Raw genomic sequence first — 24,602 nt, 5'->3', positions numbered from 1 at the left:
GTATGTTGCAACAGAAAGTGTGAATTAGGTAAACTTGCCTTTCAATGCAAACTAAATGGAATTTCCCCCTCATCCCTAGCCTGTCAGCATTCCCCTCAGAAGGAGATTAGGGCTGTATGTGCCACAAGTTATGCAAACCAGGAAGCTAGGCTGCTGCCCTCACATTGCCAGTGTTGAAAGTAGTGGTCATTGAATTACGGATCAGTCGATTATCAGTCGATTTCTTGTCCAGATAAGTCTTGCGTGCTTCATTTAAGTTTTATTCATCAGTTCGTCCCACCCCAATGTGTGATAAAAGCCCTTTAAAAACTACACGAACCTGTGCATTATATTTGAAACAGTTTCCCTCCCACAAAATGTGCATTTTGTACATACTTTGTGCATTTTATGCATGTTTTGACTTAGCATATCTATCTTATATGCATTTTGTTATGTTTTTGCACTGAGAACCGGATCATAGTATTTAGTGTGCTATTGAAAACCAAATGATATCTATGTTCCGTTTCCAGGATGTGCAAATTACATTGGCTCGATTAAAAAAATGCAGACTGAGCGAACATTTCAAAGATCTTTATTAGGAATAAGTTGTTGTCAAAGCATTAAATCCTATAAATGAGATGGAGGCAAAGGGAGTGACCCAGCTAACCTCTATTAGAACAAGGCTGTCCTCACACCATTTCCTTCAGTTTTTCTACCACTCAAGCAGTCAGTATCTATATATACTGAGTGTGTGAAGAGGCTATCCAAAATTCACAGGCCAGTCTCACTGGCCATCCTACCTAGGGAATGTGTGGTTGGCACCGTTCCAGATCCCCATTCTTCTTGAAGAAACCCAAGTACAGTGGTACCTCAGGTTACATACGCTTCAGGTTACATACGCTTCAGGTTACAGACTCTGCTAACCCAGAAAAATTGCTTCAAGTTAAGAACTTTGCTTCAGGATGAGAACAGAAATCGTGCTCTGGTGGCGCAGCAGCAGCGGGAGGCCCCATTAGCTAAAGTGGTGCTTCAGGTTAAGAACAGTTTCAGGTTAAGAACGGAGCTCCGGAGCGAATTAAGTACTTAACCTGAGGTACCACTGTATTCTGGAGATACCAAATGCCTGAAGAGGGTTTACATTTTTATTCAATTCATATCACAGTAATTTCTTCCCTCGTTCAGGTTTGTTGCAATGAATAGCTATGCTACCTTATGTTTTGTACATGGCTGCAGATCCCTCAGAGTTCAGCCTAGCTAAACTGTTCCTGAGGCATGGTTTTCGCCATCTCGGGCCTCATTCTTCACATCTTTCTCCTGAACAGGTGGAATACAACCTTCTTCAGATTTCCCTGCAAAAGGAAAAATAAACAATGGTTGGGGGAAATAATTGATCAACAGAGGATCAAACTCCTCTTGCAGGAGATCTGATTAGTCTCCCGGTTTTTGTTTTCCATCAAAAGCAGGCCCAAATCCTTCCACCCTGCATTCTTATGGTACTCCTCATGCCCCATTGAAGATGGGGTCCTAAGCTGCTTCACAGGAAGTTCTCTGAGGCATCCAAAGGGAGCAAGTATTCCCTTCCCCAGCTCACATTTTTAAAAATGCTTTATCGCAGTGGCTTCTGCAGTGAGGCCAGCAAGGCTCCAGCCATCATGTCTCCTGTACCAGAATGCTGCAGGAACGAAAAATGAATTTTAAAAAATGAAAAAGGAGGATGGTGAACACATGGCCCTCCAGATGTTGTTGGCCTGTAATGCTCAACCTTGACCGCTAACCACTATGGATGAACAGATCTGCCCATTTTGGTTCTCCCAGCTTCTCATTTCTCTGTTCTTATGATTCAGTTCTCCACATTTCTCCAGCAATTGGCAATTAAAAAAAACAAAACTCATGAAATGTTGTGTTGCAGATAACATAACTATTCATGTGGTGGCTCTTATTTTAATGTTTGATAAAGCCTGAAAAAGCCAGAGGATAAGTTAGTAAGGGAGTGGGGAGAAGAGTAGGGACCCTGGAGCACTGAGGGGACAAGACAGCTGTGGGGAGTTTGTGGAGGACCTCTGATAAGAGAAAAATGCCCCCTTTTAATAAAATCCCTTCTCCATATTTTCATCTAGCAATTGCACTACTAAGGGCTGTAGGTTCCCAATCCAGAGCTGGGTATCCCCCCTTTCCGAAGAGAGCCCTGAACTCACTTGCTTCTATTTCATTTGCTAGATGAGTGGCCAGGAAAGCACATCGTGGACCAGGTGGCGTCCATTTGTGCTGGGCTGCCTCTGTGGTGATGTGGAAGACGTTCTGCTCTGTAGCATTGTAGACCGGCCACTGTTCCTCATTCGGCGCAGACCCGGTGGGATTCCTGTAGATGCAACAAAGAAATCAGAGCTTTATTACAGCCTCAGCCTCATTTCAGGGTGAGGCTCCAATGCTTGAAGTAGACAGAGCTGACATGAAAGTCAGAAGCAAGTAGTCATCCCTAGAACATTTTCAGTTTGGAAAACCACAGATCAGTTACAAAATGGGAACATTTAGATTTGTATACACTGAAATGTGTGTGCACATGTTGTTTTTTACGATCCAGGTTCCACCATTTACTCATTTTTATTTAATTAATTGGATTGTCAGATGTCGAAGCAGTTTACAGGAACAGAATAGATATTTTAAAATAATAACATTCAGAAGTTTACAAAAAGTAATCCAAAAAATAAAAAAATAAAAGTATAAATAAAATCAGCAGCTGAAAATATTGTTGTGAGTCTGGGGGAGGGTAGCCTGCATGATGCTGACGTTCCTTGTAATTCTTGGGGTCCAAGACCTACTGGGGGGTTAATGCTGTCAACCTCTCCATCATAGGAGCAGGTTGTATATCTATCTGTGTGTAAATAAACCATATATCCTAAAGACATGGCAGTCTTCATCCCAAGGAAACCAAACCGAGGTGAAACACCTGGAACCCTGAAATCTAGTACCACTTAGATATTGGGATGGTGTGCAACAAGATAATTGCTTCATTTATTTTTAAAAACATAGTAAAAGGCATGTTGGTATATATGGGCAGGCATACTTAGTCCTTGGCACAGAAAGGTTAATACCTTACCCGCTTCTGGCAAACTCCGCCCAGTATCGCATCACTCGCCGGCTCAATTCCACCTCCGTCTCCGATGGGTCTTTCCGCAGTGACGCTGCCAAGTTTCCAAACAAGTACGGGATCTCTGCTCCATGGGGGGTCCCTATCCACTCTGGCCAAGGAAAACCAGAACTGCGGTGGCTGAAGGAATAAACATAAGCTGGGCTCCCAAGCTCCCTGGCCTTTGCAGCAAACTCCATCATTGGGCATAAAAAGGGATAATCTCCCAAATACTGAATCAAGGCCAAACGGTACCGCTCTGGCCCATGAAAGTATTCAGCATATTTGAGGGCTATAGCCCTGGCAATGTCTTCTGTTTTCAGAGTTTCCAACACCCCTTCAAGGAGCTGCTCCCAGGTCAGGATCCCATCATTTACTTCAGCACTAGGAAGCATAAGGTATGCCAGGAATGAGTCTTCATTAGCCGTGACACCAGTGAGAATAGGTTTGCCTTGAATGCCTCTCTCCAGGAGCTTTCTGGGCTCATCGGTAAGAAATTCCCCATCCGCTGTTATTGATATGATACCACAGAGTTCAGAAAGTGCATGGCTCTCAATGTCCTTCCCCTGTAGGCAGCTGACCATTGCACTGTGGTTAGTTTTAGGACACCCCATGAGCTGACTCAACATCGCTGATTCTCTTTCGGCATCTTCAGGACTCCTCCAAATCCTGCGGGTAGTGGGAACTCCACTATGAAGCACACCACGGGCAACAAGGGGTTGGCTTGCCGGTGAAAGCAGGTGGAAACCAACTGAGACTGCTCCAGAACCAAGGCCAAGGAGAGTCAACCGAGCTGGATCCCCACCAAAGACAGCTGCATTCTCACTCACCCACTTCAGAGCCAGATGTTGGTCCCACAATGCAACATTTCCTGGGGCAGCTGGCGGCAAGTACAGGTAACCTAACATTCCTCCACGGTAATTCATGGAGGCCACAATGACATTCTCTGTAGCAGCTAGTAAGCCTCCATTTAAGACATCTGCTGAGGCTGAGTTCATGCTAAAACCCCCATCATGGATCCATACAAGGATGGGCACTGCTGTGACTGGCCGTGGATGGGGCACCCAGAGGTTGAGAAAGAGGCAGTCCTCTGAAAGTGGTGTGTTTGGAGTCCATATGGGTCGATCAGGGAAGGAATCGTTATTAAACTGAAGGCAAGAGTTGCCAAAGCTGGTGGCCTCCAAGACCTGGCTCCACGGCTGATGTGGAACCGGCTTCTGGAAACGCAGTTTGCCTATGGGGGGCTCAGCATAGGGGATGCCCAGGTAGGCGGTCACAGAGCCAGAGCCAGCTGGGAGTCTTTTGCCTCTAATAGGACCGCTGCTGGTGACCACCACCGTATCATCTTCAGAGGCAGAGCTGGAAGCCAGGAGGAAGAGGAGGAGGCACAAGGAGGAGGGTGAAGTCCGGAAACAAGGCATAGCGGCTGCAGCTGAAAGAATCAGAAATAGGGGTGGCATGGGAAACACAACATAAATATTCTATTTTTCTTCTTGGAGTGCCTACTCTAAGATAACCATGTAAAACAAGATTGGGAACCTGTGGCCCTCCAGGTGTTGTTGGACTTCTCACCAGCTTCAGCTAACATAACCTACAGGCATGTGAGGAATACAACTGGGCACCGGAGAAGGAAAGCAGGGACCAAGGCCAGTGCTTTTTCTCTAGAAATATGTTTAGGAGTACTCACATTCCACACTGCTTCACACATTAAACACTCACTTCCGTCTGAGACTCAGGAAACACCATGACAGGAAATGAGGCCGCCATTGGGTAGCAACAGAACTGACAATTCACCGTGCTAGTGAAGAAACTAATTTTTTTAAAAAAATAAATAGTTTCTTCTTCCGTTAGATTAACAAAATGTTTAGGGGTATGCATCCCGCCAGAAAAAAACACTGAGCAAGGCATTGGTACAAATTTTCAATAGGAAACAAGCATTCCTAAACTGTCAGCCATACACCACATTTGCACATGGCCTGCAGGGATAGAGTTACAAAACTCAGGGAGCAGCAGTATGAGTTGTAAAGGGCAGAGGAATACAGTGGTAGCTCGGGTTACATACGCTTCAGGTTACATACGCTTCAGGTTACACACTCCACTAACCCAGAAAGAGTGCTTCAGATTAAGAACTTTGCTTCAGGATAAGAACAGAAATCGGGCTCCGGCGGCGCGGTGGCAGCGGGAGGCCCCATTAGCTAAAGTGGTGCTTCAGGTTAAGCACAGTTTCAGGTTAAGAACGGACCTCCGGAACAAATTAAGTACTTAAATGTGGTACCACTGTATATGGAACAGGGAGACAGTTCCATAGAATCATAGAGCTAGAAGGCATTCTGCAGGGGATGGACGAGAAGGCTCTCGGGTTCCCTTCGAACTCTACAATCCTATGATTCTAACCACCCTGAGGGCTGACATTCTTCTTCCAGTAACTGTTGCATCACCACCTCACCTGCTGATGTTTTAAGAGTATTTCAGATAGTCATCAGATAGCTGTCCCTCTTTAGTCATCTTGCCTGGAGACTAGGTTCATTCCAAAAAAATTTCCATTCAGGCAGGCATCACTGTATGTATAAACTCACAAAACCTTCAGGCTCTTTTTGCAAAATAATAACTGATGTGTTACAGTCAGGAGTGACGGGAAGGCCAACCAGATGTTGGCACAGGCAAACCAAGGGATTTGCATGCAGTATGGCATGCTGCTATTTTATTTAGAAGACAGGAATGTATGCAATATCCCCCATCTTTGGTTGCCCCCAAAATATGGAAATCTGAAATGATGATGATGATGATGATGATGTTGGGGGTGGGGATAATTTTCTCTGATTCTCCCAGAACTAGGTTAACCATAGTGACAAGTCCCTAGGGTCTATGAAGTCCTCAAGGATCTCATTCAGCAGCCGCCACACCTGAGGTTCCCCACACCTTTTTACTCTTCCATATTTTGTAGAGAATGGGGTTTTCATATGGGCAGTGAATGTCGGCCAACTGACCACATGTTCAGTATGGCCTTAGCAATGGGCCCCATTTGATGAAACTGTTTATTTTTTAATCAATTTCTATTTTGCCCTAAAAGGCTCTCCAGATTCTTTTAAATGTGGGAAAGATACAACACTTCAACATCACAATGCTGCAATAATATCACACATTTATATTAAAAAACAAAACAAAACCCTTTCTCCTCAACACCATCATTAACCATAATGTCTGTAACCGAAAACGAATATCTTAATATGGGTGTGAGAGTTTTAATCTGCTTTTAGTTTACTGATAACTTTTTTTAAAAAAAAAAAATTTTGTTGTTCATTCTTCTTACTGATACTGTTATTGTTTATCTTTTTGATTGACTTTTAACAATCAAATGGCATATACATTATCTGCAAAAAATAATTTTTTTAAAAAATAGGACATAGAACAACAGAAGCTTTTATAGGACTGTAAATACCCTTTAAGGTGGCAAGGAACTCTTTCCAGCTTTTTCTGATGTTTTGATGGTTTCTAGTCCCTGTAGCATCCTAATCCCATATAGTTATTCATTACTATACTATTCATTCCTAGTTTATTTATTTAAAAGATTTTTTGTTTATGAATGTAACAGATAAGTTATGAATGCAACAGGTAACTGGATATATCACATCTCTCGATCATGCACATCTATCCTAACAGCTACACCTTAAATGGAGAAATTGAAAAGAGTCCCCTTCTTGCTCAAATCTGCCAGGGTATCCACACCCAGTTACTCAAAGCATCATCAAACTGTGCTTCAGCCCTTCTATGGGTGAAGCTTCTCCAGAATTACTGCTGTACAGTTGGGCAGAAGGGGCTATCATTCAAAACACCCAAGACAAACCCAACCAAAATAAGGTAAAAAAAATCAACATTGACACTGCTAGAACTCAAGTTTCTGATTTACGTTCCTATGGCAGGTCTTCTACCTGTTCTCCAAAGAATATTCCCCCTTTCTCATTCATTTTTTAGAAGCACTCTGACTTGTGGTCTAGGGTTGTTGTGGTTCCAATTTTTGGTAATGTTCTGAGTTATCCCCCATGGCCAACTCACATCACATTTCTGTTCCTTACAGACTCACCCTGATGGGGTTCTCCTGCTCCTCAGTATCCCCTGCAACTCACTCTGAAGAGGAAAGTTAGGTACTGCTGAGGATCCAGACTTTCATATGAAAAACACCTGGGCAGGGAGCATCTGCCCATCTGTACGTATGCAAAAGTCAATGACCGACTGGCTTTGCTCACCCAGTGGGAGGAGGCTACATCTTGGCAGCATCCGAATGTATGTCAGGGGTCAGAGAGACCTTGCTTTTACATAAATTGGGGGAAGGTGCAGGGGGAAAGACAAAGGGCTGCCTCCAAAATAAGTCATACTCAGAGGAGATCCACTACAATTAAAGGACATGACTATCATAGGACCACTGATAGGACCATAGGACCATGTGTCTACTCTGAGTAGAACTTAAAAGGATTCAGCCCAAGGTTATTGCATTCCTCCTATCTTTTGGCCACAGAGTTATACCAATGTCCACAAATACAACCAAAGAGTAGCCTGTCTCTCAGAACAAGATGCAGTGCTTAAGTGAATAATTGTGTGACTCTTCTGTCAGCACCCAATCCACGGACTGGCTGGACACAGAGAAGTGGTAGAAGGCACCAGGTAGGCAACCCCAAGGGAAGAAGGATCAAGGCCGGGGATTGGTGGTGGGATGACAATGAGTGGTCAGATGGAGAAGAAGGAGCAGACTGGCAGGAGGAGGTGTTGGAATCTGAAGAGGTAACAGGGTTAAGTGAGCAGGAAGAGTCTGTGGCCGAGGGAAGCCCAGAATCAGAGGCAGAAGCAGGAGCTGGAGAGGAGGGGGACCAATAGGTAGAGAAGAGTCAGGCTGGTGAAGAAGCCAGGGTGTCTTCCACTCCTGCTGCGACCAGCTCTCCTGCCCCCTGTTCTCCTAGAACCAGAAGAGTTATGAAGAGGGATGAGCAAAGACAGGCACAATGACAGAGTCTCAGATTGCTTAGGAAGGATTTGGGGGAGGAGGAAACATCTCCTCTATGGCAGCCTTTCTCATCCTGTGGGTCCCCAGATGTTGAACTACAACTCCCATCACCCCTAGCTAGCAAGGCCAGAGCTCAGGGATGATGGGAGTTGTAGTCCAACAACATCTGGGGACCCACCGGTTGAGAACCGCTGATCTATGGGAAGGTGATTCAGTTATTTCTGAATCGGGGATGAATATATCAGTTGATTTCTTCTCCAGATAAGTCTTTCATGTTTCACTTAAGTTTTGTACATCAATTCAACCCATCCTAAAGTGTAAAAAAAAAAATCACTTTAAAAACTACACAGCGTTTGATTTGCTTTTGAAAGTGTTTCCCTCCCACGAAATGTGCATTTTGTACATGTTTTGTGCGTTCTGTACATATTTAGACAACGTATCCATTTTATATGCATTTTGTTATGTTATTGAGCTGAGATCTGGATTGCAGTATTTAGTGTACTGTGAAAATCAAATGATACCTGTGTTCTGATCTGCATATCATTTCCAATAGCATTGGCTCAATTAAAAAATGAGGATGGAAAAGAAGTTTCAAGCATCCCTATTATGAATATGTTGTTGTGGAAGCAATAAAATCCTATAAATGGGATGGAGGCAATGGGGTTGATCCAGCTAACCTCTAATAGAATAAGGCTGTCCTCACACCGTTCCCTTCAGTTTTTCTGCCAATCAAGCAGTCAATATCCATATATACTAAGTGTGCCAGATTCCCATTGTTCCAGGTCCCCATTTTTCTTGAAGAAACATAAGTATTCTGGAGATACCATATGTTTACATTTTTATTCAATTCATATCACAGTAATTTCTTCCTTCATTCAGGTTTGTTGCGATGCTATGTTTTGTACATGGCTCCAGATCCAACAAAGTGTGGGCCTAGCTAAACTGTTCCTGAGGCCTGGTTTTCGCCATCTCGGGCCTCATTCTTCACATCTTTCTCCTGAACAGGTGGTATACAACCTTCTTCAGATTTCCCTGCAAATGGAAAAAAGAGAGGGTAGGAGGAAAGAACTGATCAACAGAAGATCGCTCCTCATGCAGGAGATCTGATTAGTTTCCTGTTTTAAATCAAAAACAGGCCAAAAGCCTCCCATTCTGAATTGTTATGGTACCCTTTGTGCCCCATTGAAGATAGGGTCCTAAGCTCATTCAAGGGAAAAGTACTCTGAGGTGGCTGAGGGGAGCAAGTATTCCCTTCATCCGCTCACTTTTTAAAGAAAATGTCTCATCGTGGTGAATCCTACATTGATGACAGCAAAGCATTTCATCCTCAGGCTCTAGCCATCATGTCTCCTGTATCAGAATGCTGCGGGGACTAAAAATGAATTTTAAAAAATGAAAAAGGAGGATGGGGAACACATGGCCCTCCAGATGTTGTTTGCTTGCAATGCTCATCCCTGACCACTAACCACTATGGATGAACAGATCTGCCCATTTTGGTTCTCCCAGGTTCTCATTTCTCTGTTCTTAAATTCAGTTCTCTGCATTTTTCACACAACTGGCGATATATATATATATATATATTCATGAAAATTTGTGTAGCAGATAATATGATGTGGTTCAGTTGGTAGCTTAATATTCTCGCTGTATTTTTAATGTTCCATAAACCCAGAGGTTAAGCCAGTGATGGCGTCAGGAGAGGAGCAGGAACCTTGGAGCTCTGAAGGAACAATACTGCCATATGGAGTTTTTAGAGAACTCACTTGCTTCTAATGCATTTGCTAGATGAGTGGCCAGGAAAGCACATCGTGGACCAGGTGGCATCCATTTGTGCTGGGCTGCCTCTGTGGTGATGTGGAAGATGTTCTGCTCTGTGGCGTTGTAGATGGGCCACTGTTCTTCTTTCGGCGCAGACTCAGTGGGATTCCTATAGAGGCAACAAAGAAATCATTGCCACATTACGACTTCAGACTGATTTAAGGGTGAAGCAACCAGTACTTAAAGCAGACATTGCTGACATGATTGTCAGCATCGAGTTGTCATCCCTAGAATATTTTCAGTCCTGAAATCCCACAATCAGTTATCGAATGGAGAGGGGCATTAAATGTATTAAAAGGGCATGTCTGTATATATGGGCAGGCATACTTAGTCCTTGGCACAGAAAGGTTAATACCTTACCCGCTTCTGGCAAACTCCGCCCAGTATCGCATCACTCGCCGGCTCAATTCCACCTCCGTCTCCGATGGGTCTTTCCGCAGTGACGCTGCCAAGTTTCCAAACAAGTACGGGATCTCTGCTCCGTGGGGGGTCCCTATCCACTCTGGCCAAGGAAAGCCAGAACTGCGGTGGCTGAAGGAATAAACATAAGCTGGGCTCCCAAGCTCCCTGGCCTTTGCAGCAAACTCCATCACTGGGCATAAAAAGGGATAATCTCCCAAATACTGAATCAAGGCCAAACGGTACCGCTCTGGCCCTTGAAAGTATTCAGCATACTTCAGGGCTATAGCCCTGGCAACCTCTTCTGTTTTCAGAGTTTCCAGCACCCCTTCAAGGAGCTGCTCCCAGGTCAGGATCCCATCATTTACTTCAGCACTAGGAAGCATAAGGTATACCAGGAATGAGTCTTCATTAGCCATGACACCAGTAAGAATGGGTTTGCCTTGAATGCCTCTCTCCAGGAGCTTTCGGGGCTCATCGGTGAGAAATTCCCCATCCGTTGTTATTGATCTGATACCACAGAGTTCAGAAAGTGCATGGCTCTCAATGTCCTTCCCCTGTAGGCAGCTGACCATTGCACTGTGGTTAGTTTTAGGACACCCCATGAGCTGACTCACCATCACTGATTCTCTTTCAGCCTTTTCAGGACTCCTCCAGGCCCAGTGGGCAGTGGGGACTCCAGTATGAAACACACCACGGGCAACAAGGGGTTGGCTTGCCGGTGAAAGCAGGTGGAAACCTGCTAAAGCTCCTCCTTCACCTAAGCCAAGGAGAGTCAACCGAGCTGGATCCCCGCCAAAGACAGCTGCATTCTCACTCACCCACTTCAGAGCCAGATTTTGGTCCCACAATGCAACATTTCCTGGGGCAGCTGGCGGCAGGTACAGGAAACCCAGGGTCCCCATGCGGAAATTCAAGTTGCACACAATGACATTCTCTGTAGCAGCTAATAAGCCTCCATTTAAGACATCTGCTGAGGCTGAGTTCATGCTAAAACCCCCACCATGGATCCATACAAGGATGGGCACTGGTGTGACTGGCCGTGGATGGGGCACCCAGATGTTGAGGAAGAGGCAGTCCTCTGAAAGTGCTGTGTTTGGAGTCCATATGGGTCGATCAGGGAAGGAATCGTTATTAAACTGAAGGCAAGAGTTGCCAAAGCTGGTGGCCTCCAAGACCTGGCTCCACGGCTGATGTGGAACCGGCTTCTGGAAACGCAGTTTGCCTATGGGGGGCTCAGCATAGGGGATGCCCAGGTAGGCGGTCACAGAGCCAGAGCCAGCTGGGAGTCTTTTGCCTCTAATAGGACCGCTGCTGGTGACCACCACAGTATCATCTTCAGAGGAAGAGCTGGAAGCCAGGAGGAAGAGGAGGAGGCACAAGGAGGAGGGTGAAGTCCAGAAACGAGGCATAGTAGCTGTAGCTGAATGAATCAGAAATAGGAGTGGCATGGGAAACACAACATAAATATTCTATTTTTCTTCTTGGGGTGCCTACTCTAAGATAACCATGTAAAACAAGATTGGGAACCTGTGACCCTCCAAGTGTTGTCAGACTTCTCACCAGCTTCAGCTAACATAACCTACAGGCATGTGAGGAATACAACTGGGCACCGGAGAAGGAAAGCAGGGACCAAGGCCAGTGCTTTTTCTCTAGAAAAAATGTTCAGGAGTACTCAAATTCCACACTGCTTCACACATTAAACGCTCGCTTCCGTCTGAGACTCAGGAGACACCATGACAGGAAATGAGACCGCCATTGGGGGTAGCAACAGAACTGACATTCCACCGTGCTAGTGAAGAAACTAATTTAAAGAAAAATAAATAGTTTCTTCTCCCGTTAGATTAACAAAATGTTTAGGGGTATCCCTCCCCCCAGAAAAAAAACACGGACCAAGGCATTGGTACAAATTTTCAATAGGAAACAATCATTCCTAAACTTCATTTATTCAAGAACTGTCAGCCATACATCACATTTGCACATGGCCTGCAGGGATAGAGTTACAAAACTCAGGGATACAGCCATGCGAGTTGTAAAGGGCAGAGGAATACAGTGGTACCTCGGGTTACATACGCTTCAGGTTACATACGCTTCAGGTTACACACTCCGCTAACCGAGAAATAGTGCTTCAGGTTGAGAACTTTGCTTCAGGATGAGAACAGAAATCGGGCTCTGGCAGCGCAGCAGCAGCAGGAAGCCCCATTAGCTAAAGTGGTGCTTCAGGTTAAGCACAGTTTCAGGTTAAGAACGGACCTCCAGAACGAATTAAGTACTTAACCCGAGGTACCACTGTATACGGAACAGGGAGACAGTTCCATAGAATCATAGAGCTAGAAGGGATCCTGAGGTGGACAGATGAGAAGGCTCTCGGGTTCCCTTCGAACTCTACAATCCTATGATTCTAACCACCCTGAGGGCTGACATTCTTCTTCCAGTAAATCTTACTTCACTGCCTCACCTGCTGATGTTTTAAGATTATTTCAGATAGCCATCAGATAGCTGTCCCTCTTTAGTCATCTTGCCTGGAGACTCGGTTCATTCAAAAAAAATTTCCATTCAGGCAGGCATCATTGTATGTGTAAATTCACAAAACCTTCAGGCTCTTTTTGCAAAATAATAACTGACTAAGATGTGTTACAGTCAGGAGTGACGGTAAGGCCAACCTTCCAGATGTTGGCACAGGCAAACCAAGGGATTTGCATGCAGTATGGCATGCTGCTATTTTATTTAGAAGACAGAAATGTATGCAATATCCCCCATCTTTGGTTGCCCCCAAAATATGGAAATCTGAAATGGTGATGATGATGTTGGGGGTGGGGATAATTTTCTCTGATTCTCCCAGAACTAGGTTAACCATAGTGACAAGTCCCTAGGGTCTATGAAGTCCTCAAGGATCACATTCAGCAGCCGCCTGAGGTTCCCCATACCTTTTACTCTTCCATATTTTGAAGAGAATGGGGTTTTCATATGGGCAGTGAATATCAGCCAACTGACCATACATTCAGCATGACCTTAGCAATTGGCCCCATCTCAGGGAAAGTGTTTATTTTTTAATGGTGTAGTGGTTAAGAGCGGTGGACTTGTAATCTGGGGAACCGGGTTTGCTTCCCTGCTCCTCCACATGCAGCTGCTGGGTGACCTTGGGCCAGTCACACTTCTCTGAAGTCTCTCAGCCCCACTCACCTCACAGAGGGTTTGTTGTGGGGGAGGAAGGGAAAGGAGAATGTTAGCCGCTTTGAGACTCCTTAGGGTAGTGATAAAGCAGGATATCAAATCCAAACTCTTCTTCTTCAATTTCTATTTTGCCCTAAAAGGCTCTCCAGATTCTTTTAAATGTGGGAGATGTATAACACTTCACCATCACAATCCTACAATAATATCACACATTTATATTTTAAAAAACAAAACAAAAAACCTTTCTCCTCAATGCCATTAACCATAAAGTCTGTAACCGGAAACGAATATTTTAATATGGGTGTGAGAGTTTTAATCTGTTTTTAGTTTACTGATAACTTTTTTCTTTAAAAATCTTAAATTATTGTTGTTAATTCTTCTTACTGATGAAGTTATTGCTTTATCTATTTGTAAAACACTCTGAGCGTCTCTTAACAATCAAATGGCATATACATTTTCTGCAATAAACAAATTAATAATAGGACATTAGAACAACAAAAGCTCTTATAGGACTGTAAATACCCTTTAAGGTGGCAAGGAACTCTTTCCAGCTTTTTCTGATGTTTTCATGGTTTCTAGTCCCTGTAGCATCCTAATCCCATATAGTTACTCATTACTATACTATTCATTCCTATTTTATTTATTTAAAAGATTTTTTGGTTATGAATGTAACAGATAAGTTATGAATGCAACAGGTAATTGGGTATATCACATCTCTCGATCATGCACATCTATCCTAACAGCTACACCTTAAATGCAGAAATTGAAAAGAGTCCCCTTCTTCCTCAAATCTGCTGGGGCATCCACACCCAGTTACTCAAAGCATCATCAGACTGTCCTTCAGCCCTTCTATGGGTGAAGCTTCTCCAGAATTACTGCTGTACAGTTGGGCAGAAGGGGCTATCATTCAAAACACCCAAGACAAACCCAACCAAAATAAGGTAAAAAAAACAACATTGACACTGCTAGAACTCAAGTTTCTGATTTACATTCCTATGGCAGGTCTTCTACCTGTTCTCCAAAGAACATTCCCCCATTCTCATCCATTTTAAGAGACACTCTGATTTGTGATCTAGAGTTGCTGTGCCTCCAGTTTTTGGTAATGTTCTGAGTTAACCCCCATGGCCAGCTCACATCACATTTCTGTTCCTTACAGACTCACCCTGATGGCGTTCTCCTGCTCCTCAGTATCCCCTGCAACTCACTCTGAAGAGGAAAGTTAGGTACTGCTGAGGATCCAGAAACTCTTATGAAAAACACCTGGGCATGGGAGCATCTGCCCATCTGTACGTAAGCAAAAGTCAATGACCAACTGGCTTTGCTCATCCAGTGGGAGGAGGCTACATCTTGGCAGGATCCGAATGTATGTCAGAGGTCAGAGAGACTTTGCTTTTACATAAATAGGGGGAAGGTCAGGGGGAAAGACAAAGGGCTGCCTCCAAAATAAGTCATACTCAGAGGAGATCCACTACAATTAAAGCCACTTCCGGCCTGCCCAGGAGGTGGGGTTGCGGGCTTCACGCCCACCGCACATGAGTGGGGGCTGGTCGCAGCCCCCGCGAGAGCAGGGGAATCCTGGTTGGGTCTGCCCCCCCCCAGCCAGCCAATCAGCTGGCTGGCTGGGGGGGGCATGGCCTGCCCTATTTAGGGCCGGCACGGAGGGGGCTCACCCTCTTTTCGCCGGCTCGCCCCCACGTTTTCCCACCCTCCCTCCCTTTAACTAGGCTTAGGTAGGTCTTTGACTTTGCTATGGACTTCGGTCTGTCGCCGCAAGGGGCATGGTAGGAATTTTTCCCAATTGGCGATTTCTGGCCTTTTGGTTTTTCGCCTACCTCGTAGCAACTCGTCACAACTTCTCGGCATTGGCGGTAGGCATTGGTAAGAAGGGGTTAAGAGGATGTGTGGGGGGGGAGGAACGCCATCACCTCCCCCCAGCGACCGAAGGGTGGCCCGTTAAAGGACTCCGGGGGGCGTGGCCCTGTCCGAAGCCTATGGAGGTGAGGGCCAAAGGCACGCCCCAGAGCGGTGACCCGGGGGAGCTCCTAGTCGACGTGCCTTGGCAGGAGACTCCCCCGATATAAGGTTAACCCTTCCCCGTGTCTCCAGCAAATGGGCTGGAGCCGGATAGTCGTTAGGACCAATGCCTAAGCCAATGCCTCTCATTCCTGAAATTCAATAAAGTTGTGGCCTAATTCGCCCAATTAACCTTAAATTATGGTGTCTTGTGTCTTTATTTATCCTGGTGGGGGGCGGGAACTCGCCACGCAAAGGACATGACTATCATAGGACCACTGATAGGACCATAGGACCATGTGTCTACTCTGAGTAGAACTTAAAAGGATTCAGCCCAAGGTTATTGCATTCCTCCTATCCTTTGGCCACAGAGTTATACCAGTGTCCACAAATACAACCAACGAGTAGCCTGGCTCTCAGAACAAAATGCAGTGCTTAAGTGAATAATTGTGTGACTCTTCTGTCAGCACCCAATCCATGGACTGACTGGACACAGAGAAGTAGTAGAAGGCAGCAGGTAGGTAACCCCAAGGGAAGAAGGATCAAAGTCCGGGGATTGGTGGTGGGATGACAATGAGTGGTCAGATGGAGAAGAAGGAGCAGACTGGGGGGGGGGAGGTGTTGGAATCTTAAGAGGTAACAGGGTTCAGTGAGCAGGAAGAGTCTGTGGCCGAGGGAAGCCCAGAATCAGAGGCAGAAGCAGAAGCTGGAGAGGAGGGGAGCCAATAGGTAGAGAAGAGTCAGGCTGGTGAAGAAGCCAGGGTGTCTTCCACTCCTACTGCGACCAGCTCTCCCGCCCCCTGTTCTCCTAGAACCAGAAGAGTTATGAAGAGGGATGAGCAAAGACAGGCACAATGACAGAGTCTCAGTTTGCTTAGGAAGGATTTGGGGGAGGAGGAGACATAAGCATCTATGGCAGCCTTTTTCAACCTGTGGGTCCCCAGATGTTGAACTACAACTCCCATCACCCCTAGCTAGCAAGGCCAGAGCTCAGGGATGATGGGAGCTGTAGTCTAACAACATCTGGGGACCCACAGGTTGAGAACCGCTGATGGGAAGCTGACTAAGTGATTACTGAATTGGGGATGAATATATCAGTTGATTTCTTCTCCAGTCTTGCATGTTTCACTTAAGTTTTGTTCATCACTTCAACCCACCCTAAAGTGTAAAAAAAAAATCACTTTAAAAACTACACAGCATTTGATTTACTTTTGAAAGTGTTTCCCTCCCATTGTAGTGCATTTTGTACATGTTTTGTGCGTTCTGTATATATTTAGACTTAACGTATCCGTTTTATATGCATTTTGTTGTTTTTGAGCTGAGATCTGGATTGCGGTATTTAGTGTACTGTGAAAATCAAATGATATCTGTGTTCTGATCTGCATATCATTTCCAGGATATGCCAATAGCATTGGCTCAATTAAAAAATGCAGGTGGAAAAGAAGTTTCAAGCATCCCTATTATGAATATGTTGTTGTGGAAGCATTAAAATCCTATAAATGGGATGGAGGCAATGGGGTTGATCCAGCTAACCTCTAATAGAATAAGGCTATCCTCACACCATTCCCTTCAGTTTTTCTGCCAATCAAGGAGTCAGTATCCATATATACTAAGTGTGCAAAGAGGCTATCCAAAATTCACAGGCCAGTCTCACTGGCCATCCTACCTATGGAATGTGTGGTTGGCATTGTTCCAGATCCCCATTTTTCTTGAAGAAACCCAAGTATTCTGGAGATACCAAATGCCTGAAGAGGGTTTACATTTTTATTCAATTCATATCACAGTAATTTCTTCCTTCATTCAGATTTGTTGAGATGAATAGCTATGCTATGTTTTGTACATGGCTCCAGATCCAGCGAAGTGTGGGCCTAGCTAAACTGTTCCTGAGGCCTGGTTTTCGCCATCTCGGGCCTCGTTCTTCACATCTTTCTCCTGAATAGGTGGAATACAACCTTCTTCAGATTTCCCTGCAAATGGAAAAAAGAGAGGGTAGGAGGAAAGAACTGATCAACAGAAGATCGCTCCTCATGCAGGAGATCTGATTAGTTTCCTGTTTTAAATCAAAAGCAGGCCAAAATCCTCCCACTCTGAATTGTTATGGTACCCTTTGTGCCCCATTGAGGAGAGGGTCCTAAGCTCCTTCAAGGGCAAAGTACTCTGAGGTGGCTGAGGGGAGCAAGTATTCCCTTCCTCTGCTCACTTTTTAAAGAAAAGGTCTCACCGTGGTGAATCCTACACTGATGACAGCAAAGCTTTTTGATCCTCAGGCTCTAGCCATCATGTCTCCTGTACCAGAACGCTGCGGGGACTAAAAATGAATTTTAAAAAATGAAAAAGGAGGATGGGGAACACACGGCCCTGCAGATGTTGTTGGCCTGTAATGTTCATCCCTGACCACTAACCACTATGGATGAACAGATCTGCCCATTTTGGTTCTCCCAGCTTCTCATTTCTCTGTTCTTAATTTCAGTTCTCTGCATTTTTCACACAACTGGCAATATATATATATTCATGAAAATTTGTGTAGCAGATAATATGATGTGGTTCAGTTGGTAGCTTAATATTCCCGCTGTTTTGTTTTTTTTTTAATGTTTCATAAACCCAGAGGTTAAGCCAGTGATGGCGTCGGGAGAGGAGCAGGAACCTTGGAGCTCTGAAGGAACAATACTGCCATATGGAGTTTTTAGAGAACTCACTTGCTTCTAATGCATTTGCTAGATGAGTGGCCAGGAAAGCACATCGTGGACCAGGTGGCATCCATTTGTGCTGGGCTGCCTCTGTGGTGATGTGGAAGATGTTCTGCTCTGTGGCGTTGTAGACAGGCCACTGTTCCTCATTCGGCGCAGACTCAGTGGGATTCCTATAGAGGCAACAAAGAAATCATTGCCACATTACAACTTCAGACTGATTTAAGGGTGAAGCATCCAGCACTTACATGATTGTCAGCATCGAGTTGTCATCCCTAGAATATTTTCAGTCCTGAAATCCCACCAATCAGTTGTCAAATGGAGAGGGGCATTAAACGTATTAAAGGGCATGTCTGTATATATGGGCAGGCATTCTTGGTCCTTGGCACAGAAAGGTTAATAACTTACCCGCTTCTGGCAAACTCCGCCCAGTATCTCATCACTCGCCGGCTCAATTCCACCTCCGCCTCCGATGGGTCTTTCCGCAATGATGCTGCCAAGTTTCCAAATAAGTAGGGGATCTCTGCTCCGTGTGCGGTCCCTATCCACTCTGGCCAAGGAAAGCCAGAACTGCGGTGGCTGAAGGAATAAACATAAGCTGGGCTCCCAACTTCTCTGGCCTTTGCAGCAAACTCCATCATTGGGCATAAAAAGGGATAATCTGCCAAATACTGAATCAAGGCCAAACGGTACCGCTCTGGCCCTTGAAAGTATTCAGCATATTTGAGGGCTATAGCCCTGGCAACCTCTTCTGTTTTCAGAGTTTCCAGCACCCCTTCAAGGAGCTGCTCCCAGGTCAGGATCCCATCATTTACTTCAGCACTAGGAAGCATAAGGTATACCAGGAATGAGTCTTCATTAGCCGTGACACCAGTAAGAATGGGTTTGCCTTGAATGCCTCTCTCCAGGAGCTTTCGGGGCTCATCGGTGAGAAATTCCCCATCCGTTGTTATTGATCTGATACCACAGAGTTCAGAAAGTGCATGGCTCTCAATTTCCTTCCCCTGTAGGCAGCTGACCATTGCACTGTGGTTAGTTTTAGGACACCCCATGAGCTGACTCACCATCACTGATTCTCTTTCAGCCTTTTCAGGACTCCTCCAGGTCCAGTGGGCAGTGGGGACTCCACTATGAAACACACCACGGGCAACAAGGGGTTGGCTTGCTGGTGAAAGTAGGTGGAAACCTGCTAAAGCTCCTCCTCCACCTGAGCCAAGGAGAGTCAACCGAGCTGGATCCCCGCCAAAGACAGCTGCATTCTCACTCACCCACTTCAGAGCCAGATGTTGGTCCCACAATGCAACATTTCCTGGGGCAGCTGGTGGCAGGTACAGGTAACCCAGGGTCCCCATGCGGAAATTCAAGTTGCACACAATGACATTCTCTGTAGCAGCTAATAAGCCTCCATTTAAGACATCTGCTGAGGCTGAGTTCATGCTAAAACCCCCATCATGGATCCATACAAGGATGGGCACTGCTGTGACTGGCCGTGGATAGGGCACCCAGAGGTTGAGAAAGAGGCAGTCCTCTGAAAGTGGTGTGTTTGGAGTCCATATGGGTCTATCAGGGAAGGAATCGTTATTAAACTGAAGGCAAGAGTTGCCAAAGGTGGTGGCCTCCAAGACCTGGCTCCACGGCTGATGTGGAACCGGCTTCTGGAAACGTAGTTTGCCTATGGGGGGCTCAGCATAGGGGATGCCCAGGTAGGCAGTCACAGAGCCAGGGCCAGCCGGGAGTCTTTTGCCTCTGATAGGACCGCTGCTGGTGACCACCACAGTATCATCTTCAGAGGCAGAGCTGGAAGCCAGGAGGAAGAGGAGGAGGCACAAGGAGGAGGGTGAAGTCCAGAAACGAGGCATAGCGGCTGCAGCTGAAAGAATCAGAAATAGGAGTGGCATGGGGCAGCAGCGTAGGAAGGGGGGCAGGTGCCATTATGGAGGGTGGTGACAAATTATCAAGGAACAATTACTGCCCTACTGAGGCATCTGATCAAAATCTGTATTTTAAAATGAGCTTAAAAATATATTTGCAGATGCTTGTGTGTTTTTATGCCAGGCAGCTGGGTTTGGCAGGTGTTTATCTTCCTGGGCCCCACTGATTTCAGGGTTGTAAAAGGAAATTACAGGCTGGGAGCAAAAGGTCACACTGACCATGCAAATTACAGAATATAATCAAGTTGCAAAAACAATTACAATTAAAAATTGGTAAAAAGTAAGAATTACCATGTGCCTCCCATTAGAGACTTGAGCCACAGGTTAAAAGGGCAAGAGCTAACAGCAGCTGGCTAGGGAAGAGGCTTCTCTCTGAAGCTGCTTTGAAGCTTCAGAGAATTTAGAGAACTTAGAGAACCTAGCTTTTACTAAGTTCCTTTTTACTTAGAAAAGGTCTTTGCTTCTAAAAAGCTATATATGTTATGTATGAAATATATTGGCTTAAATGTAATTATGCAAAGGATTTAGAAAGTAAGAAATGTTAGATTCTTATGTTAGATTCTTATTTCATAGATGGTGTGTGAGGTGAACCCAAGATCTCTTTTAAGATAAAAATTAAAAAACCATTAGCCATCTGTTTTGCAGTGAATAGGGCAATAGGGCAAAAGGTGAAATGTTAATTAAGGTAAATATAAAATATATGACTACTTATTTGCCATTTATAGATAGAAGGAAATATAGCTCTTTGTCTCCCATAAAAGGCAATAGGAAATGGGTGTATCTTTTATGATTGGTTCTAGCAAACAGGCAATAGGAATTTCAACCAGGCTGATTGGACAGAGGCAGCCAAAGGAGGAGCAAGGGGGCTGAGCTGAGGAAATATAAGTGCTGACCATCAGGGCTGGAGTGGGCAGAGCTTTGGTAACCATATACCACTGTGTCTCACATTTATTTGTCTGACAAATAAATTATTATTTTAATTTCTCTATTGCTGCATTGAATATTTCATTCCAGCTAAGCGTTAACCACAAGCAGGGTGCTACACTACTAGGGCGGTTCATAAAAAACTTTTTTTTAAAAAAATGCCTGCTCCAAAGGTCTTATCTTACTACACTAGGGATTATATAGCTATACAGTGGTACCTTGGGTTACATACGCTTCAGGTTACATACGCTTCAGGTTACAGACTCCGCTAACGCAGAAATAGTACCTCGGGTAAGAACTTTGCTTCAGGATGAGAACAGAAATTGTGCTCCGGCAGCACGGCAGCAGCAGGAGGCCCCATTAGCTAAAGTGGTGCTTCAGGTTAAGAACAGTTTCAGGTTAAGAACGGACCTCCGGAACAAATTAAGTTCTTAACCCGAGGTACCACTGTATATGAAATTTTGTGCATATCAGTTAATATCTTGACCCTCCTCCACAAAAATAGCTGTTTACTCAGCCGTTTTCGTATGTAGTGAAGGTCGAAATTTCAATTCAGTGGAGCAGGGTCAAGATATTAACTGATATTCATGAAATTTCAGATATAGCTATAAGACCTTTGGAGCAGGCATTTTTTTTTAATAAAAAAAGGTTTTTTTATGAACCTCCCTACTGCCCTAACCTCTGCTGCGCTTCCCGGGTCCTGGAAAGTCGGCCTATGTGAAGAAAATGAGACTAGGCTGAGTAGATTAGGCCTTGCCTTGCCTTCACCCCGCCTCCTGCATGCAGCCAATTAGCCAGCTGGTTTGGGGGCGGGGCGAAGGCAAGGCAAAGCCGAATCTACTCGGCCTAGTCTAATTTTCTTCACATAGGCCAACTTTCTGGGCTGCTGGGAAAGCCTGCCAAGGCCGCTGCCTGTCCTGCGCACCCCCTTCAGGCCCCCATCCCCCTTGGAAAAGCCTCTGCTTCCCCCAAAAGCGGAGCGCATGGGACAGTGACAGTGCCACCGCCCGGTTTTGCCCATGCGTGGCACCAGGAGGAGCAGCTCAATGCTGCCCTGAGCACTCAGCAGGGCAGCCTCGCCTTTGCCCCCAATCTTCCCTGCATGAAGCTAGGACCTCCCAAAAGCAGTTGTGTAATTAAAAGAAGATGAGAAAAATCAGCAAAGCAATTCTGTGGCTAACTGACCAATTCCTTTAAGTAGGGTCTGTTAATGAAGTTCACACTTTTGACACGCTGTCTGATGCTTTTGCAGAAAAATATTCCTAGACACAAGACTTTTATTTTTTAAGCCCTTTCGGTCTCCCATCTCGAGGCTAAGTACAGCAAACTGTACATTCCCATCCCTCTCCCCAAGGCTGGGTTGTTTACTTCTGTGTTCTTGTGTATCTGTGTCTCCCTTGTATCTATTAGGGACTATTCTCTCACCTTTCCTTTGATATCTATGCTACTGATTACAGGGGTACCTTGGGTTAAGTACATAATTCGTTCCGGAGGTCCGTTCTTAACCTGAAACTGTTCTTAACCTGAAGCACCACTTTAGCTAATGGGGCCTACCGCTGCCGCCGCGCCGCCAGAGCACAATTTCTGTTCTCATCCTGAAGCAAAGTTGTTAACCTGAAGCACTATTTCTGGGTTAGCGGAGTCTGTAACCTGAAGCGTATGTAACCTGAAGCGTATGTAACCTGAGGTACCACTGTACTTCTGCCGTTCTAATTTTAGAGAAAGTATTTAAGTTAAAAAGGATCTGTACTATAGAATAACAGCGGTAACAATACATTGAAGACAAGTAAATATTTTGGGAGGGTGGTCCCAGAGCCCTTTTGTCCTCCCCTCCTCCCAATGTCTCACTATCTGAGCTGACTCCCTGCCTGTTACGTGACATGCGGGGAAACCCAGGTGGGGTTCCTCTCTGTGTAAAGTCTTCAAGCTGTGCCTGTGCACACCTGACAAATCTGCCCCATTGTCAAAATTTATATTTTTCCCCACCTCCAGTCTCCGTTGTTGTATCTTCTTGGCTGAGGAGAAAAACAGAAGAAGGATGGCCATCGGTCAGGGATGGTCTAGTGGATACTCCTGCATTGCCCCAGGGGTTTGGCTAAATGACCTTCAGGGGTCCCTTCCAACTCTACAATTCTCTGGTGCAGGCTTGTGCAGTTTTAGGTACAAGTTGGATGCAAGGGGTGCATAGGATTGCAGCCCATCATATGCACCGTGGGCTCGGGAATAAGTCCCACTGGTCACGATGAGACTAGATTGCTGCTGTGCAGTCCTGTTTCTTAAATAAATGTTTTCCTTTTCGGATAATACAGAGCATGGTGAAATCACAATAAATAAAACCTCCCCTTCAGTAGTTTTAAGCACTACTACAGGTTCCACATTATATCTGTACGGCATTACGTGCCTTTGCTAGACTCTTTTCGGGCACCTGCTAAAAGCATTCTTCTTTAGGCAAGCATACCTAGATGCTTAGGAAGTTGAAGTAATTTCAATCTTAATATTTTAGCTTTTGTATGTTTTAAAGTAGGATTGTTAATTTTTCTTGATTCTACTGCTTGTGGTTTTTTTGTTTTTTGTTTTGGAAAACCACTTTGCAGGTTTTTAAAAATATTTTTTATTAAATAAATAAACAATAAATATAAATAAAATAACACAAGCCATCTCTCGATCATGCACATCTATCCTAACAGCTGCACCCTAAATGGAGAAATTGAAGAGAGTCCCCTTCTTGTTCAAATCTGCTGGGGCATCCACACCCAGTTACTCAAAGCATCGCCAAACTGTACTATTGGTGAAGCTTCTCCACAACTACTGCTGTACGGTTGGGCAGAAGGGGTTATCATTCAAATCTCCAAAGACCTCCAAACCTCCCACAAAAAGGGGTATGTGTGGGTAGGTGGGTATATATATATATATATATATATATATATATATATATATACTGACACTGCTAGAACTCAAGTTTCTGATTTCCATTCCTATGGCAGATCTTCTACCTATTCTCCCTTTCTCATTCATTTTTTAGAGGCACTCTGATTTGTGGTCTAGAGTTGCTGTGGTTCCAGTTTTTGGTAATTTTCTGAGTTATCCCCCATGGCCAGCTCACATCACATTTTTGTTCCTTACAGACTCACCCTGATGGGGTTCTCCTGCTCCTCAGTATCCCCTGCAGCTCACTCTGAAGAGGAAAGTTAGGTACTGCTGAGGATCCAGAGACTCTTATGAAAAACACCTGGGCGTGGGAGCATCTGCCCATCTGCACGTAAGCAAAAGTCAATGACCAACTGGCTTTGCTCACCCAGTGGGAGGAAGCTACACCTTGGCAGCATCCGAATGTATGTCAGGGGTCAGAGAGACCTTGCTTTTACATAAATTGGGAGAAGGTGCGGGGGGGGGGGAGACAACGGGCTGCCTCCAAAATAAGTCATATTCAGAGGAGATCCACTACAATTAAAGGACATTACTATGATAGGACCATTGATTTGCGTGTGTCCACTCTGAGTAGAACTTAAAAGGATTCAGCCCAAAGTTATTGCCATCCTCCTGTCCTTTGGCAACGG

At 45.0% G+C, this 24,602-nt stretch overlaps 3 protein-coding genes across 3 annotated transcripts; all 3 read right to left on the bottom strand.

Annotated features, from left to right (window-relative positions):
* Window positions 1-555: 555 nt before the first annotated feature.
* On the bottom strand, window positions 556-7,332 carry LOC310756769 (cholinesterase-like). Its single transcript, XM_083601480.1, has 4 exons — window positions 7,188-7,332; window positions 3,077-4,538; window positions 2,175-2,338; window positions 556-1,328 (listed from the first exon to the last, which is right to left on the bottom strand). Exons 2-4 carry the CDS (start codon window positions 4,525-4,527, stop codon window positions 1,234-1,236), a joined length of 1,710 nt encoding a protein of 569 aa, XP_083457606.1. The 5' UTR covers window positions 4,528-4,538; window positions 7,188-7,332; the 3' UTR covers window positions 556-1,233.
* Window positions 7,333-8,931: 1,599 nt separating this feature from the next.
* LOC310756771 (cholinesterase-like) lies at window positions 8,932-14,766 on the bottom strand. Its single transcript, XM_083601482.1, has 4 exons — window positions 14,653-14,766; window positions 10,278-11,739; window positions 9,863-10,026; window positions 8,932-9,134 (listed from the first exon to the last, which is right to left on the bottom strand). Exons 2-4 carry the CDS (start codon window positions 11,726-11,728, stop codon window positions 9,040-9,042), a joined length of 1,710 nt encoding a protein of 569 aa, XP_083457608.1. The 5' UTR covers window positions 11,729-11,739; window positions 14,653-14,766; the 3' UTR covers window positions 8,932-9,039.
* Window positions 14,767-17,253: 2,487 nt separating this feature from the next.
* Window positions 17,254-24,332, bottom strand: LOC310756770 (cholinesterase-like). Its single transcript, XM_083601481.1, has 4 exons — window positions 24,177-24,332; window positions 18,599-20,060; window positions 18,200-18,363; window positions 17,254-17,470 (listed from the first exon to the last, which is right to left on the bottom strand). The coding sequence occupies exons 2-4, from the start codon at window positions 20,047-20,049 to the stop codon at window positions 17,376-17,378; spliced, it is 1,710 nt and encodes a 569-aa protein (XP_083457607.1). The 5' UTR covers window positions 20,050-20,060; window positions 24,177-24,332; the 3' UTR covers window positions 17,254-17,375.
* Between the last annotated feature and the right edge of the window lie 270 nt (window positions 24,333-24,602).

This window comes from Podarcis filfolensis (assembly GCF_964270895.1).
Source record: "Podarcis filfolensis genome assembly, chromosome: 2".
Lineage (NCBI taxonomy): Eukaryota > Metazoa > Chordata > Lepidosauria > Squamata > Lacertidae > Podarcis > Podarcis filfolensis.
Note: the sequence above shows the minus strand (reverse complement) of the source record. Positions and strands in the feature narration are given on the sequence as shown.